The sequence below is a fragment of the Phacochoerus africanus genome, chromosome 2, assembly GCF_016906955.1.
Source record: "Phacochoerus africanus isolate WHEZ1 chromosome 2, ROS_Pafr_v1, whole genome shotgun sequence".
NCBI lineage: Eukaryota > Metazoa > Chordata > Mammalia > Artiodactyla > Suidae > Phacochoerus > Phacochoerus africanus.
Window position 1 is genome coordinate 116,913,652 of NC_062545.1, and position 16,100 is coordinate 116,929,751.

The following is a 16,100-nucleotide window of genomic DNA, read 5'->3' on the forward strand; positions in this document are numbered from 1 at the left end:
AGGACGCAGGTTCTATCCCTGACCTTGCTCAATGGTTAAGGATCCAGCGTTGCTGAGAGCTGTGGTGTAGGTCACAGATGCGGCTCGGATCCTGTGTTGCTGTTGCTATGGTGTAGGCTGGCAACTGCAGCTCCAATTTGACCCCTAGCCTGTGAACCTCCATATGCTGAAGGAGCGACCCTAAAAAAAGGCAAAAAAAAATGTAGATTAGTAGGAATCTACATTCATTAAGAATGTGGGTTGCCAAATTTTATTTTCCTCAATAATCTGCAAATCCCAAGATCTTTTCATCTGCAATGAAGTTTTCCAATAGTTTTGAATTTTATAAACATAATTTACTTTTCCTGACTTATGGGACCTCTTAATGAGCATTTAAAAACCTCAACAGGTCCCTCATTTTGTTCAAGATATACTCCAGAAATTCAAAGTAACTGCTTCTCTAAGGAGCATCCAAGACTTGCAAAATTCTTAACATGGCTTTATGTCAAGATAGATCTGTAATTTTTCATGAGATCAAATGTAACAAGAGGAACACTTACAGACTTCTTAATAAATTACAGATTCATGCTAAATACTTTATTCTTCTATTTAATTCTCACATAACCTCTTAAGAGATAAATCCCTTGCAGATAACAAATATGCGGCTCAGAAATTAGGTTATCTTATGTCTTCCAAGGTCAAACAGAGTGGTCTTAGCAGGAAGCAAACTTTTATGTATAAAATGTGAATATTTCTATAAGAAATAATGATTGTAGCATCATCTTACGAATTCTAGAGTATGGTCCTTAATGTCCTAGACAAGCAGGAATACCAACTATTTTATTCTGGGGTCCCAAACTTTAGCAAGTGTGACATGATACAAAGGGATGGCAACTGAGAATCATACTGCCTGGTTACTGGTCTTGGATGTTTAATATCTGGTAAGTTATTTACCTCCTCTGAGCCTCACCTCTAAAATGGATGGGATTTTTTTAATGGCTTTTTTTTTTTTTGGCCGCACCCACAGTATTATTCAGAGGTTCCCAGGCCAGGGATCAAACTCCCACCACAGCTGTAACCAGAGACACAGCAGTAACAACGCCAGATCCTTAACCTGCTGAGCCACCAGGGAACTTCCTAAAATGGCTTCTTGATGAGCTGGTATAAAGCTTAAAACAGGCAACATGTGAAAAGTTTTAAACTATATTATGATAAATGGTGGTTGTAAATATTGTTATTAATATAAATAGGCTAAGCCAGCCTAAAAATGTATCTGCCAGAATCTACCCTCCATTATTTTCTTGTAAATAAGAAACATCTAAGTTTACAGAAAATAAAAAAGCTATCGGAAAGTCAGTCCTCAACAATTACAAAAAGGGATATAAGAGAGATGTTTTGACTTCTTGTTAATTTTAAAGACTCACACTGAGAAGATTAAAAAGAGAGAATTGTAAAGATCAATCCTGAATAAAGATGCTATTTCACAGGCATTTGAAATAAAATGAAATTCACAGTGAGGCGAGAATCTGACATGCAAGCTCCTTCCAAAAGATCTATGTTAGAGTATCTCAACAGACATTGTTCCTGGAAGAATGGCTAAACTGAAAAAATAGGTTTGCTGCTTTAACATGGAAAAGCAGACAATCCAATAGTTACGTGATGTCTTCCATCTTAAATATTTGCCCAATTTTCTTCTTATCCAAAAACATTAAGATTAAAACTTATAGGCAGGTGCTGTTTTCAATATGACCAAGACTTATAGACCACACTTTCTCTCATGGGTTTATGTGAACCTAACCTTAAAATACATCCTTTTCTTAACCACAGTTTTCTTCACATTCAGAACATTCAGAAGGAGCAGTTACATAACAAAACAGAGATTAATGGGAACATAGATGCAATATATAGAAAACACTTACTTTAATTCTCTGTCCCTCCTGTCTTGCTTTGCTATTTAACTGCTTCATCTCGAGTTTTGTACCTGAGATCAAGAGGCATAAAATACTATTTCAAAATTTGTGTGTCCTTTCTAATTATTGCATTTGAACTCCTAGTAGCTATTAAAACCTACACCATTTTCCCCTTAAAAAATAAAACAGTAGCAAACAATAAACAATCTAGAGAAATTAAGTGCTCTAGAAGAAAGAACTTTACTGTTCATTAATGCTGAACAAATGGGGGACAATGAGTAAAAAACTATTTTATTTATTTTCATTCACACAACTAGATTTTCCCATTTATAAGGGAAGCTATTTATCAAAATCAAACAACCTGGTAGTTGTATAACACCACCACAGCTAACTTCTGATAGCCTATGTAAAAACATGGAGTTTAATTCAGGAGCCATCATTCTCCGGGCAAAGTGAGTCTCCACGATTTTATATCCTCCTCAGTCACCTACTGTGCCAATTTCTTTTTCCTTTCTCCATCTCTCCTCTTTATTTTGTGATCTTCATCCTATCATCCTAATCTAAGTCTTATCCCAAGCGGACCTCGGTAGTAACATTTTAACAGATCATCCAATTTCCTGTCATCCTTTCACTTTGGAGCCATCCTCCATACAAGAATGTATTAATCTTTACAAAACCCTTTGTGCCATTCCCAGTGTCAAAGTCTGGGTTTTAACTGGCTCTCTATTCCCCAAATGATAGACTGTATTTCTTCTCTAGAAAGATTATATGCCTTATCACACAATTACCTACAAAGCAAAGTGATTTACTCTTTACTGAATTTGGTGATTTTGTTGCCTCTGTAACTTATGGTCCCATCATTCTACGTTTTTAGCAAGTTGTCTTCTTTTCAACCTTACTTTTATAAATATGGCTTGTCCTACAATACTCAAATAACTCTTATTCTATTAAGTCTTTCCTAACTACTCCAAGTAATTTTTCTTTCTTATAATCTAATTGTTAATCAAAATTACTTTTGTAATTAATGGTTTGCTTCCTAATTAGATTTTCTCAGTGCTGCCTTAAAAGAGTTAAGTTTTATAATTTATTTAACTCCTTAGGTAAATATGACTTGTATTTCTTTTTTCTTTTTTTTTTGTCTTTTTGCTATTTCTTTGGGCAGCTCCCGCGGCATATGGAGGTTCCCAGGCGAGGGGTCTAATCGGAGCCAAAGCCCCTGGCCTACGCCAGAGCCACAGCAACGCGGGATCCGAGCCACGTCTGCAACCTACACCACAGCTCACGGCAACACCGGATCATTAACCCACTGAGCAAGGGCAGGGACCAAACCCTCAACCTCATGGTTCCTAGTCGGATTCTTTAACCACTGCGCCATGACGGGAACTCCGATGACTTGTATTTCTAACCAGATTTCCTGAACTCTAAGATATACATTTACTCACTTTTTACATTTCAAAAACTGAATGCATTTACAAATCTCAGCATGTTAAAACTGGAGGATCACAGTTAACCATAAGTTTTTTAAAAGCAGGTAGCCACTATCATCCTTATTTACAAGGGTAGCTCTCATGCCACTGTGCTCTGCTGGGGAATGAAAACAACAGGTTCTCTCTACCCAGAGGAAGTTCAAAGGCTGCTACTGTCAAACGTAAATGAACCACACATCACATTCTCTCAAAATTCCACACAGTACAACCCTTCTGGGGCCAGAATGACCTCTATGTGTTTTGCACAGATAGCATATGAGGGGAACTAAGTCTCTATTATGCCATCTTCAACTTGCTATCCACCAAACTTTAACAGTGGCTTCTTAAGATATAACAATTTTAAATATCTACACACGAAACCTAGGTTCACCACAGTATATAATGCAACTGCTAACAACCTTAAATGGACAAATTGACAATAACACAATAATAGTGGGGGACGTTAACACCCCATTTGCAACAATGGACAGATCATCCAGACAGAAAATCAATAAGGAAACACAGGCCCTGAATGAAGCATTAGACCAGATGGACTTAATAGATATTTATAGGACATTCCATCCAAAAGAAACAGAATACACATTCTTCTCAAGTGCACATGGAACATTCTCTAAGATTGATCACATCCTGGGCTACATTTCCAACCTCGGTAGCTTTAAGAAAAATGAAATTATATCAAGCATCTTTTCCGACTACAATGCTATACAACTGGAAGTCAACAACAAGAAAAAAACTGCAAAAAACACAAACATGTAGAGACAAAACAACATGCTACTAAACAACCAATGGAACACTGACGAAATCAAAGGGGAAGTTAAAAAATACCTAGAAGCAAATGACAATAAAGATATGACACTCCAAAACCTATGGGATGCAGCAAAAGCCGTTCTAAGAGGAAAGATTATAGCAATACAAGCCCACCTCAGGAAATAAGAAAAAGCTCAAATAAACAAGCTAACTTTGCATCTAAAGCAGCTCAAGAGAAAAGAACAGACAAGACCTAAAGTTAGTAGAAGGAAAGAAATCATAAAGATTGGAGCAGAACTCAGTGAAATGGAAACAAAGAAAACCACAGAAAAGATCAATGAAACAAAAAGCTGGTTCCTTGAAAAGATCGCCAAAATTGATAAACCCTTAGCCAGACTTATTGAGAAAAAAAGAGAGGACTCAAATCAATAAAATTAGAAATGAAAAAGGAGAAGTAACAATGGACATCACAGAAATGCAAAGGATCCTAAGAGACTACCACATGCAACTATACGCCAATAAAATGGAAAACCTAGAAGAAATGGACAAATTTTTAGAAAAGTACAATCTTGCAAGACTAAACCAAGATGAAATATAAAAGATGAATGGACCAGTCACAAGTAGTGAAATTGAAACTGTGATTAAAAAACTTGGAACAAACAAGAGTCCAGGACCATATGGCTTCACAGGCAATTTCTATCAAACATTTAGAGAAGAGCTAACACCTATTCTTCTGAAACTATCCCAAAAAAATCACAGAAGAAGAGACACTCCCAAACTCCCAAGAGAAAATTAAAGGCCAATTTCACTGATGAACACAGATGCAAAAATTCTCAATAAAATACTATCAAACCGAATCCAACAATATATTAAAAGGATTGTACATCATGATCAAGTGGGATTTATCCCAGGGATCCAAGGGTTCTTCAGTATCCACAAATCAATCAGTGTGATACACCAGAAAAAGCCTTTGACAAAATCCAACACCCATTTCTGATTAAAAAAAAACCTTCAGAAAGTGGTTGTAGAGGGAACCTACCTCAAAGTAATAATGGCCGTATATGACAAAAGACTCTACCAGAAAACTGTTAGAGATGATCCATGAATTTGGCAAAGTAGCAGAATACAAAATTAATACACAGAAATCGATGGCATTTCTATATACTAACAATGAAAGATCAGAAGGAGAAATTATGGAAGCAATTCCGTTACCATCACAGCCAAAAGAATAAAATACCTAGGAGTAAACCTACCTCAAGAGACAAAAGACCTGTACTCTGAAAAACTATAAGACACTGATGAAAGAAATCAAAGATGATACAAATAGATGGAAAGACATACCACGCTCTTGGATTGGAAGAATCAATATTATCAAAATGACTATACTAGTGAAGGCAATCTACAGATTGAATGCAATCCCTATCAAATTACCAAGGACAGGTTTCACAGAACTCGAACAAAATATTTTAAAGTTTCTTTGGAAGCACTAAAGACCCAGAATAGCCAAAGACAACCTGAAAAAGAAAAACAGAGCTGGAGGAATCAGGCTCCCTGACTTCACACTATACTACAAAGCAACAATCGTCAAAACCGTATGGTACTGGCACAAAGACAGAAATATAGATCAGTGGAACAGGATAGAAAGCCCAGAATTCAACCCACACACCTACAGCCAACTAATCTATGACAGAGGAGACAAGACTATATAATGGAGGAAAGACAGCCTGTTCAATAAATGGTGCTGGGAAAACTGGACAGCCACATGTAAAAGAATGAAATTGGAACACTCCCTAACACCAGACACAAAAATCAACTCGAAATGGATTAAAGACCTAGATGTAAGACCAGATACTATAAAACTCTTAGAGGAAAACAGAGGTCAAACACTCTCTGACATAAATGACAGCAACATCTTCTGAGATCCACCTCTTAAGAGTAATGACAGTAAAAACAAAAATAAACAAATGGGACTTAATTAAACGTAAAAGTTTCTGCACAGCAAAGGAAACCCTAAACAAAACAAAAAGATTTAACCCACAGAATGGGAGAAAATCTTTGCAAATGAAGCAACTGACAAGGGATTATCTCCAAAATTTAGAAATACCCTCTGCAGCTCAATACCAAAAAGACAAACAATCCCATCAAAAAATGGGCAGAAGATCTAAACAGACAATTCTCCAAAGAAGACATACAGATGGCCAAAAAACACATGAAAAGATGTTCAGCATCACTCATTATCAGAGAAATGCTATTCAAAACCACTATGAGGTACCACCTTACACCAGCCAGAATGGCCATCATCACAAAGTCTACAAACAGTAAGTGCTGGAGAGGGTCTGGAGAAAAAGGAACCCTAGTACACTGTTGGTGGGACTGTACATTGGTGCCACCACTGTGGAAAGCAGTATGGGGATTCCTCAGAAAACTAAAAATAGAACTCCCATTTGATCCAGCAATCCCACTCCTGGGCACCTATCCAGAGAAAATCACAACTCGAAAAGACACATGTACTCCGATGTTCACTGCAGCACTATCTGCAATAGCCAAGACATGGAAACAACCTAAATGTCCATCGACAGAGGAGTGGATCAAGAAGATGTGGTACATATACACAATGGAATACTACTCAGCCATTAAAAGGAACAAAATACTGGCATTTTTAAGCAACATGGATGGACCTAGAAATTATCATGCTAAGCAAATTAGTCAGACAAAGAGACACCAACATCAAATGTTTTCACTGACATGTGGACTCTGAAAAACAGACAGAATGAACTTCTTTGCGGAACAGAAACTGACTCACAGACTTTGAAAAACTTATGGTTTCCAAAGGAGACAGTTCGGGGGTGGGGGTATGAGGTTATGTTGTGGGATGGAAATCCTATAAAATTGGATTGTGATGATCATTGTACAACTATAAATGTAATAAATTCATTGAGCAATAATAAAAAAATAAAGAAAATAATGAGTGGCTTCTTAGCCAAGCTCTTCCAAAAATATGAATGAACAGATATTGAATGCTTGCTAAGACTGGAGAGAGCGCTGAGCAAAATTAATGTTCCCTTTAGCCACATCTGGCAGAAATGGTCCAGAAGTTGTTAGAGAAGTAACATTAATCCAAATAACCTTATGGACTCATTCTAGTTTCCGTAGAATCTGAAAGCTCTATGTTTACTCTAGTTGAATTTTTATTTATTTTTATTTCCTTTATGCCAAGCACCCAATCTATGGCTTTATGTATGATTCTTAGAAGTCCAGAACAAGTTCTGAATTTTTGCCCCTTAATTTTTTTATTTTCTACCTGATTTGGTCTATCAGGCTGTCATCCATGTGTATTCCTGACAACTGATCTGAGAAGGACTGCTGCTGGTGTTTTTTAAATAAGTTAAATTGTCATATCCCTCCACTGCAACAAGTAGCAGAAGTCATAGTATGTATTACAATGATAGACCTCAAAACATATCAACTATTTATCCCTTAACAGAAAGTCCCTGACATTATTTTGTGCTGAGTCATACACAGCAGCTAAACTAAGTATTTTAAAGCCAACTCATCACCGCATAACTGGTTTTCCCCTTCTCCACTAATAGGCGTAAGTCCGGAACTTCAGCAAGGTAGTTATTATTAGTATCCACCCACCTCCTACCATAAAAAAAAAAGAAGGGAAAAAAAAGTTTGAGGCAAAGAGAAGTAATGTGCCTAGACTCATACAGCCAAGAAGCAGGAGTCCCAGAGATAGAACATAGACAACTTGATTTCAACATTCAAGCTCTTAATTTCTACAGTAGTCTGCTTCATGAAACACTATACTCGTTGGGCAATTTTCATTTATTTATTTATTTATTTTATTTATTTATTTTTTTTGTCTTTTTGCCATTTCTTGGGCCGCTCCAGCGGCATATGGAGGTTCCCAGGCTAGGGGTCCAATCGGAGCTGTAGCCACCAGCCTACACCAGAGCCACAGCAACGTGGGATCCGAGCCGCATCTGCAACCTACACCACAGCTCACGGCAACGCCAGATCGTTAACCCACTGAGCAAGGGCAGGGACCGAACCCGCAACCTCATGGTTCCTAGTTGGATTCGTTAACCACTGTGCCACGACGATAACTCCATCATTAGGCAATTTTTAAATCAAATCATCTCTACTGTCCTCTTTTGGGATAACGACTGCAGATCCTCTTCTTTTTTGACCATTGTCCTCTTCTCCCATTCCTTCAGTATATGGCAAAAAATTTAAAACAGTTCTTTGAGTTGGGAAATACTAAGGTATGGGGCTTAAAAAAATACTGGCGTAGAATTAAGAATGTGTGAGTTCAGGACAAACTATCTAGCCAAATCTCATGTGCATTTTGCATCAACAGCACACATCTCAATATAGCCAAATGTCAAACTCCCTTGGTTTTCTCACCTATGAAATAAAAGGACAGAATATAAGAAACACACCTTACACCTTTAACACAGCTTTAAAAATTCAATGATACTGCAAAATGTGGAGGAAAGGAAGAGCAACACAGACATGATTATTTCATTCTGCAAACCATGAAAGAGAAGGGAAAACCATGATGAAAATTTAGCAATCAGATAAAATAAGCACTCAAACTCTACTCAACTGAATGCTATTTCTCTTCCAACAATAAGTACCACAATGGAGTATATATAACCTGAAAATGCTCAGCATTAAAATGCCAACTCTTGGTCACTGACAGTACCAATAAATATAATTTCTACTAGTGGTTACCTGCTAGTGAACTCACTTATCTTTTAAATTAAGGAATGCAAAACTCTGTATATTAGGAAAGAATATCAACAAAAGACTTCTCTTTCTTGTGAGCTTTCTCATAACCCTTAGCCCAGGGTATAAACTCCAATTGTATTTCAGTAATTTAAGCTTGGCCTAGGTTAAGGGGACAGGAAAACCAAGATGACATGGTCCCTTGGAATTTCCAAAAACTAAAATGAATTTGAAACAGAATTTGTACATAAAGAAATATAAGCATGAAAAAAACAGTGATTAAATGTTTGGAGAAAATAATGGTGGTTAATAATGGTAATAGTAGCTTTCATTTATTGTATCAATAAATGAAATGGAATACTTTATAGATATTACAACATTCCATCTTTACCAAAGCCCTACCAAGTATGTGTAAAATTACCATAATTTTAGAAATGAGAAATCTGAAGCAGAAAAAGGTCATGTAACTTGTCCAATGCCACAAGAACACAACTCTTCAGAGGCTGTGATCTTAAAATAAAATAACTTCACTAAGTAGTATCATTAATCAGGGCAACAACTTGTAGGCACAGAAGAAAGGTATATTACCATTAATTAATACCACCACCATCTACTTCAAAGCTTTATATCAACCTTTTATCACAGTTATATCACCTTATATCAACTTTGATTTTTTCCCTCCTTGATCTTCAAACACAATTAATCTAACAAATCTAATCACTCTTCCTCAATTTGATTATATTCAGCAAACATATCTAGAGCATTCATTATGTGTTAAAGCATTGTACTAGACAGTTTAAGACTTTTTTTTTTAATTTTATGGCTGCACCCACGGCATATGGAATTTCCCAGGCCAGGGATTGAATGTGAGCCACAGATGCAACCTAAGCAGGAGCTGCAGCAACACAGGACCCTTTAACCCACTGCACTGGGCAAGGGATCAAATCCACGCCTCATCCCAACCCAAGCCACTGCAGTTGGATTCTTAATCCACTATGCCACAGTGGGAACACCCAGAAGGCAATTCTTATTCATTACACTTAGAATGCAGCACATTTGCAAATGCATTCATTCATTTAATTTGTCTGTTACAAATAGATCTAGTTGATAAATTCTGATACACATAACATTAATGCCAACACTTACAGAATACCCATTAAGTGCCAAATGCTGATCCAAGCACTGTACTGATCTATACACTTAACACTGTACATATATCTTGTTTAATTCTCATAACAACCTTATAAAGTAATTATTATTATCTCCATTTCATAGATGAGTAAACTGAGGTATAGTGAATTTAAGTAACTTGTCCAGAATCACACATGTAAGTGGCACAGCGGAAGTGGCACAGCTGGGAATCATACCTACGTAGCCTAGCTTCACAGTATATGCTCTTGACCAGTGCCTTCTAAAGAGAGGGGAAAAATCTGAAACCAGTATAAATTATTAACACCATAGAAAATAAGAAAAATTATGATGTTCTCTGGTCTTTATGCCTGGTACAAATGTCAAATACAGAAAACATTCGTTTGCAGGAAAGGATAAAAAATGAGAGAGGGAGAGGACAAATTCATTAATTAATTATACTTCTTTTCATGCCTAAATTACCTGAGATTAATCACTCCTTTCAGCCTCAGGTGCTTTAATTGCAACCACCATTTTCACAACTTCTGAAAATAGAAGTGCTATTCACATCATGATAATGCTTTTTTATCTGTTCATGTGTGGTTTTGTTCTGCACAGGTGGGCAGTAGGTCAACAGTGCAGAGAACCAGGACTCTAACAAAGGTAGAGAGGTCTGAGGTGCACACACAAATACTGTGTTAACTTCGCTTTGAGTGTCCAAACATGTTCTGACTCATCTCCACATTTCCTAACAATGCTGACTATGTCTACCATTTCTTCTATAACCATTATTAGATATAGCGTTTATTTCTGTGTTTGCTTATTTAACAAGAACTCGGTAGTGAATGATGTGCTGCGGGTAGTTCTGATAACCAGAAACTCAACTAACCATTTGTATGCTGGGAGGCTAGTTTTCTGGTGGATTTGGGAAAACAGGGCAGGCACATCAGATAAGAGCTCTTGCTGTAATGACTTTTCCTACTTCTGAAAGAATGGGTATAAGGCTAACACAATGATGAGAAGTTTGTGGCCTCTTAACCATACAATTCCAGTAGAACTCACTTATACATCAAGGTTTCTAGAGTAGAATGGTATCTTTGTTAGAATTAAACGCAGGACCTATCAGGCAAAAAGTATAAATGGCAAAAATTCCCCTTGAAAAGTTGTTAAATAAATATTGTGCTCAACATTCATAATTTGGTATAGCCAATCCTGAAACTAAAATGTATAGCAATACAGTATTAATTTACTTCATGTACCAAATATGGTTTTAAAGTACTGCAAAAAATTGTTCTTTCTCCCTTACAGTTTTGAGTGGGAATATGTTTTAAACATATGCTTTAAAACTCCACCAAACTACTCATTTTGCAGTTTTTAAAGATCTTTTATCATGGCCTACCACAAAAAGTTAATTTTTTTCTACCAATAATGTAAAATCAAATTATTTGTGAAATGATGTAATTTTCCATGATGGAAATATGTCATTTACACACTATGGTAAAGTCTAAATAAATTTCATTCACATAATTTCTACAAAGCTACCTGCAATTTCATTAAAGTTGAAACTGACTTGTTAATTTTACAAGCAGTATGTCAAAACTGTCTTTTAGCTAATATCATTATTTATTTCTAAATTTTAAATACTCAACATATCAAAATACTCAGGAGAATGAAGTACTTTGTTCAACTGATTTTTTTTTATTAACAGAATCATATCCATCTATACTTATGATTAAGACATGCCCAAAATGGTAAAACATAGTTAATAATAAAACTCAAAAAGCTGATAATCTTCCAAGAAAGGAGGGCTGAGGACAGCTTCAAAGATAACCATGAATATCTCTTCCTTGTAAGAAGAGTTCAGAGAAGAAATAAATGGTTTGAAATTTCATTTTTTTTATTTATTTTTTTGTTCTTTTGTCTTTGGAGGGCCACACCAGTGGCATATGGAGGTTCCCAGGCTAGGGGTCTAATCGGAGCTGTTGCCGCCAGCCTATGCCACAGCTACAGCAATGCCAGATCTGAGCCATGTTTGTGACCTACACCACAGCTCATAGCAATGTCGGATGCTTAACCCACTAAGCGAGGCCAGGGATTGAACCCGCATCCTTATGGTTCCTAGTCAGATTCGTTTCCTCTGCTCCACAATGGGAACTCCTGGTTTGAAATTTTAAATAAAATACATAACATCTTAACTAGTTCAAAACTGTGACTAGAATAAAAGGAAGAAATTTATTAGAAGAGTAGATTGCAATGAGAACAAAACAAAAGAAGGACAGTAAATCACTGCTCTATCTGATGACTCAGTATTGAGGTAGGAAAAATATGTGTGTATATACATATAAACATACATATGAATATATATAGTTGTATGGAATATTCTGAGATGAATATGGATTTATATAATAGAAAATTACTACAAAATCAATTTAACTTTTCACAGTACACAATATATACTCGATGAAAGTAAAAAAACCTTATTTCACATGTGACCTATAGATCAAATAGCATTAAAAAAAAAAGGAAGATTTGCTTTGACATCTGTTTCTAAAGGTAAACAACGTCAGGATTATGAGATATGTAAATGTTTAGATTACAGTCTCTTCTTCTAAAATCCTCTTTAGTACTCAAGCAGACAAACAGTGAAAGCCTGAAAGGGAGTAAGGTGTAAAGGCACCATTTAATGCATATTAAGGAATGACATGTTATCACATAGTAACTTGAGGTTCTGAAAGAAGATAATTCAGTATTAATAAACAGTATTGTGTCCTCCAATGTATAAAAAAATCTCTATTTCAAAATCTAAACAGAAAACCTATCTTCCCTATTCACAATATTACAAAAAATTTTTAAAACTTTTAAAGGTGGAAGGAGATTTGGACATCAACCAGTTTATCCACAAGATGAAATATCATATCTCAGATTAAGTAACAAGTTCACAGTAGAGTCAACAGTAAATCCAAGTCTTACAATACCCAGGACAGTGCTGTTTACTCTACACCCCAGCTTTCTCAGCACTGATTCCAGAAAGGGAAACACCAAAACCCATGTGTAACAGACTCTATAGCTTTTTGGATTCCACCTAACTATCCTAGTTCTTTCTCGAAGTATTTTCAATTAATTAAACATATTTACAGCGAAATGTAATAGCAAAACCACATATTTTAAAAAGTATTTTCACTCAGCACTTTTCAGTGTAAGCCATACGCAGTCTATGAATTTCAATCACATTATTCAGGTTTTCTTCCACTTAAACCAATTTGCTTCTAGAGTTAAATACCCCAAAATTTTATGCTTGTCTATTTTCTCTTGGTTAATTTTAACAGAAATAAATAGTTCATTATTCAGTCAAAGTGTGACCTTTTGGAAAAGGTACCTCTTAACCTTACCAATTTATTATGGAATCTGGGAGCACAGTGTTTAATTTTATTGCCAGTTCTTTGGTCTAATTTTCAATCTTCCAGTCTCAATTTAAAAAGTTTTAAGAGAGTTGTTTGTTTTGCTAGAAAAGGCTCTAATCCTTTAAACTTTCAATGTGTAGAATGTTAGCTTGGTCCTATTTTCTCTTAACTGCCAACCAGAATGTCATCTGTTATGTCTGTTTTGACATGCTTCAAAGAGACAGGGCTATAGAATCCCTGATATAAATGGCTGATGACTACTGTAGAAAGAATGGAAAAGGGGAGACTAGAGGCTGGCACTTTGAGAGGTCTCAAAGCAAATAAATAATATAAGAAGAAAAATGACTATGTTTGGAGAATACTTAGTGAGACATTCCAAGCTCTTCCAACTTTGGTAAAGGGTATTATAAAGTAGCTAAGGTGTAGAAATAGCACCAAGAATATTTCTTTCACTGTAGGGAATAAAATAAACTCCCAAAGTATGACAGTTAATGGAAAGAATTAAATCTACTCTGAGGGTACTTAGTATTCTACTACATTCCCATAAAATAAGTTAACCTTCACTTCTCTTAAGAAACAATTTAAATATTAAGGAACTTACTTATTCTGCCAAATTATCTTTATAGGTTTAATCAAGGGTTGATGAGCAAACTTACTCTAGATGAGTCATAAGAGGGGCTTGGTTGACCACTTGTTCCCCAAGATGTCGTACCTCCTCGTTCATCCATACCTAAGGAAAGAAGAAAGTGAAAGATATAAATCCAAAAGGATACTATGATGACTTTTGTTTGGTAGAGCAGTGAGTGGTATCTACATTTGATGAGAACTAGCTGTATATCAAACCATATTTCTGGAACTTGGCAGACGTACATTACTTTGCAGTATCTTCATCATTGCTCTATACAATGCCCTAAAATACACTGCAGAATTTCAGAACCAATATAGGTTTTTGGAAACTTTCAAACACGGCTTTTACATCTCTCCACCTCTGTCTCCATCCATTGCTACATCTAAGAATAGATGAACCCCCTCCCCCCCACTTTCTAGGGCTTAATATTGCTTCCACAAAAATAAGAAGTGGGAGTTCCCGTCGTGGCACAGTGGTTAACGAATCCGACTAGGAACCATGAGGTTGCGGGTTCGGTCCCTGCCCTTGCTCAGTGGGTTAACGATCCGGCGTTGCCATGAGCTGTGGTGTAGGTTGCAGACACGGCTCGGATCCCGCGTTGCTGTGGCTCTGGCATAGGCCGGTGGCTACAGCTCCGATTCAACCCCTAGCCTGGGAACCTCCATGTGCCTCAGGAGCGGCCCAAGAAATAGCAACAACAACAACAACAATAACTAAATAAAATTAAAAAAAAAAAGAAGTGAATGAGGGTTAGAAATGAAACAAGTGAAACAATTGCTTGAATTAATAAAACTGGTTTCCCTCAGAGCACTGATTAGATATTCTTAACGGAAGACATGAAAATAAACCAAATTATAACAAACCACATTCAAGTCAATGCTAGTTATATTAAAACTAATAAAAAATGATGTGATTACTCATCCCAACAAAAATTTCTTCTAAAATCTAATTGTAAATGAATAGGTTCACTCTGAGCAAAGGAAAGAAAAACTCAAAGTGAGAAGGATTCACTCTCATGAACAAAACAATTCAGTGTGCTCCTTAACGTATCTTCTGAAGCTTTAGCTCCATTATTTTTTATCTTCCAACCAATCCCCAGAAAAAGTTTAAAGAGTGGAGATCTCTCAATCCAGCCATTTCTCCCTTTTCTGTTTTGAGGACCAATCTCTTTCATCCTTAACTCTTAACAGGGTACACTGTCTCAACCCCTTCTGAACTTCTTTCTCTGATGAAACAGAAATGGCTGGTTGCTTTCATTTTTCCACAAGAAAACGCTGGATGTTACAAAAACAACATTCTGTTAAGTTTAGAACCTCTCTCTCTTCCAAAAAATTCCTTGAAGTCCTTCCCCTGTGATTTTGATGAGAAATGGTTTGTAATAAGGTAAATGTCACAAAGTCTCCGGCTACTAGCCAAGACTGCCAAGGGTCTTTCACAGGAACATAATTGCAAACTGAAGGGATAGGTGACTCAAGTAGGGTAAGAAAGACAGTATCCAAAGTTGAATACACTAGTTACTAATTCAGTTAGTAGGAAATACTTATTCTTTTTATGAATCTGTACTTCCTGAATCAAAAACAGAATAGAGAAAAAATGAGTACCTACTACAGACAACACACCAAGTACAATTTCAAATGAGTTAGAAACTTTGAAAACACAGAGATTACAGGTTTAAAAAAAAAAACAAACCCATAGTGTTCATTCCTGGAGAATTCTTATTAAAATTCTAGATTTAAGAGAGATTCTACAAGTTTGACGAATATTATGCAAAAACATACTTTGTTAACCCATCTCTCCAGCATCCAGTTACCTGCAGGCCATTTGCCAAGCATTTTCTTTGCAAGTAACACTGTAGAACAACATATAGAATTCCTATGAGACCCATTCTAAGACAAAGGCTACTATTAACCTACAAAATCCATTAACATAAAACTACTTGTGAAACCGCAAATAATTTTATTAAAAGTTTTATTTAAAAAGACTATACTTTGCATTTGTAACTTTTTTCTACATAAGTTAAGATTTTTAAAATATCACATGGCCAAAGTAAAATGCAAAAGTAAACTGGCTCCTGAAAGCAGGATTT

General features: G+C 36.1%; 1 protein-coding gene across 4 annotated transcripts in view; it reads right to left on the minus strand.

The window, feature by feature from the left end:
* The window catches only part of TCF12 (transcription factor 12), a 368,763-nt gene that overhangs the window by 212,586 nt on the left and 140,077 nt on the right, over window positions 1-16,100 (minus strand). For 3 of the 4 annotated variants that reach the window (XM_047766266.1, XM_047766268.1, XM_047766267.1), the window contains exon 4: window positions 14,043-14,116. In XM_047766266.1, coding sequence (XP_047622222.1) covers window positions 14,043-14,116 — 74 coding nt within the window. Of the gene's footprint in view, window positions 1-1,898; window positions 1,961-14,042; window positions 14,117-16,100 lie in introns of those variants that run through there. The other variant, XM_047766269.1, reaches the window with a different exon arrangement.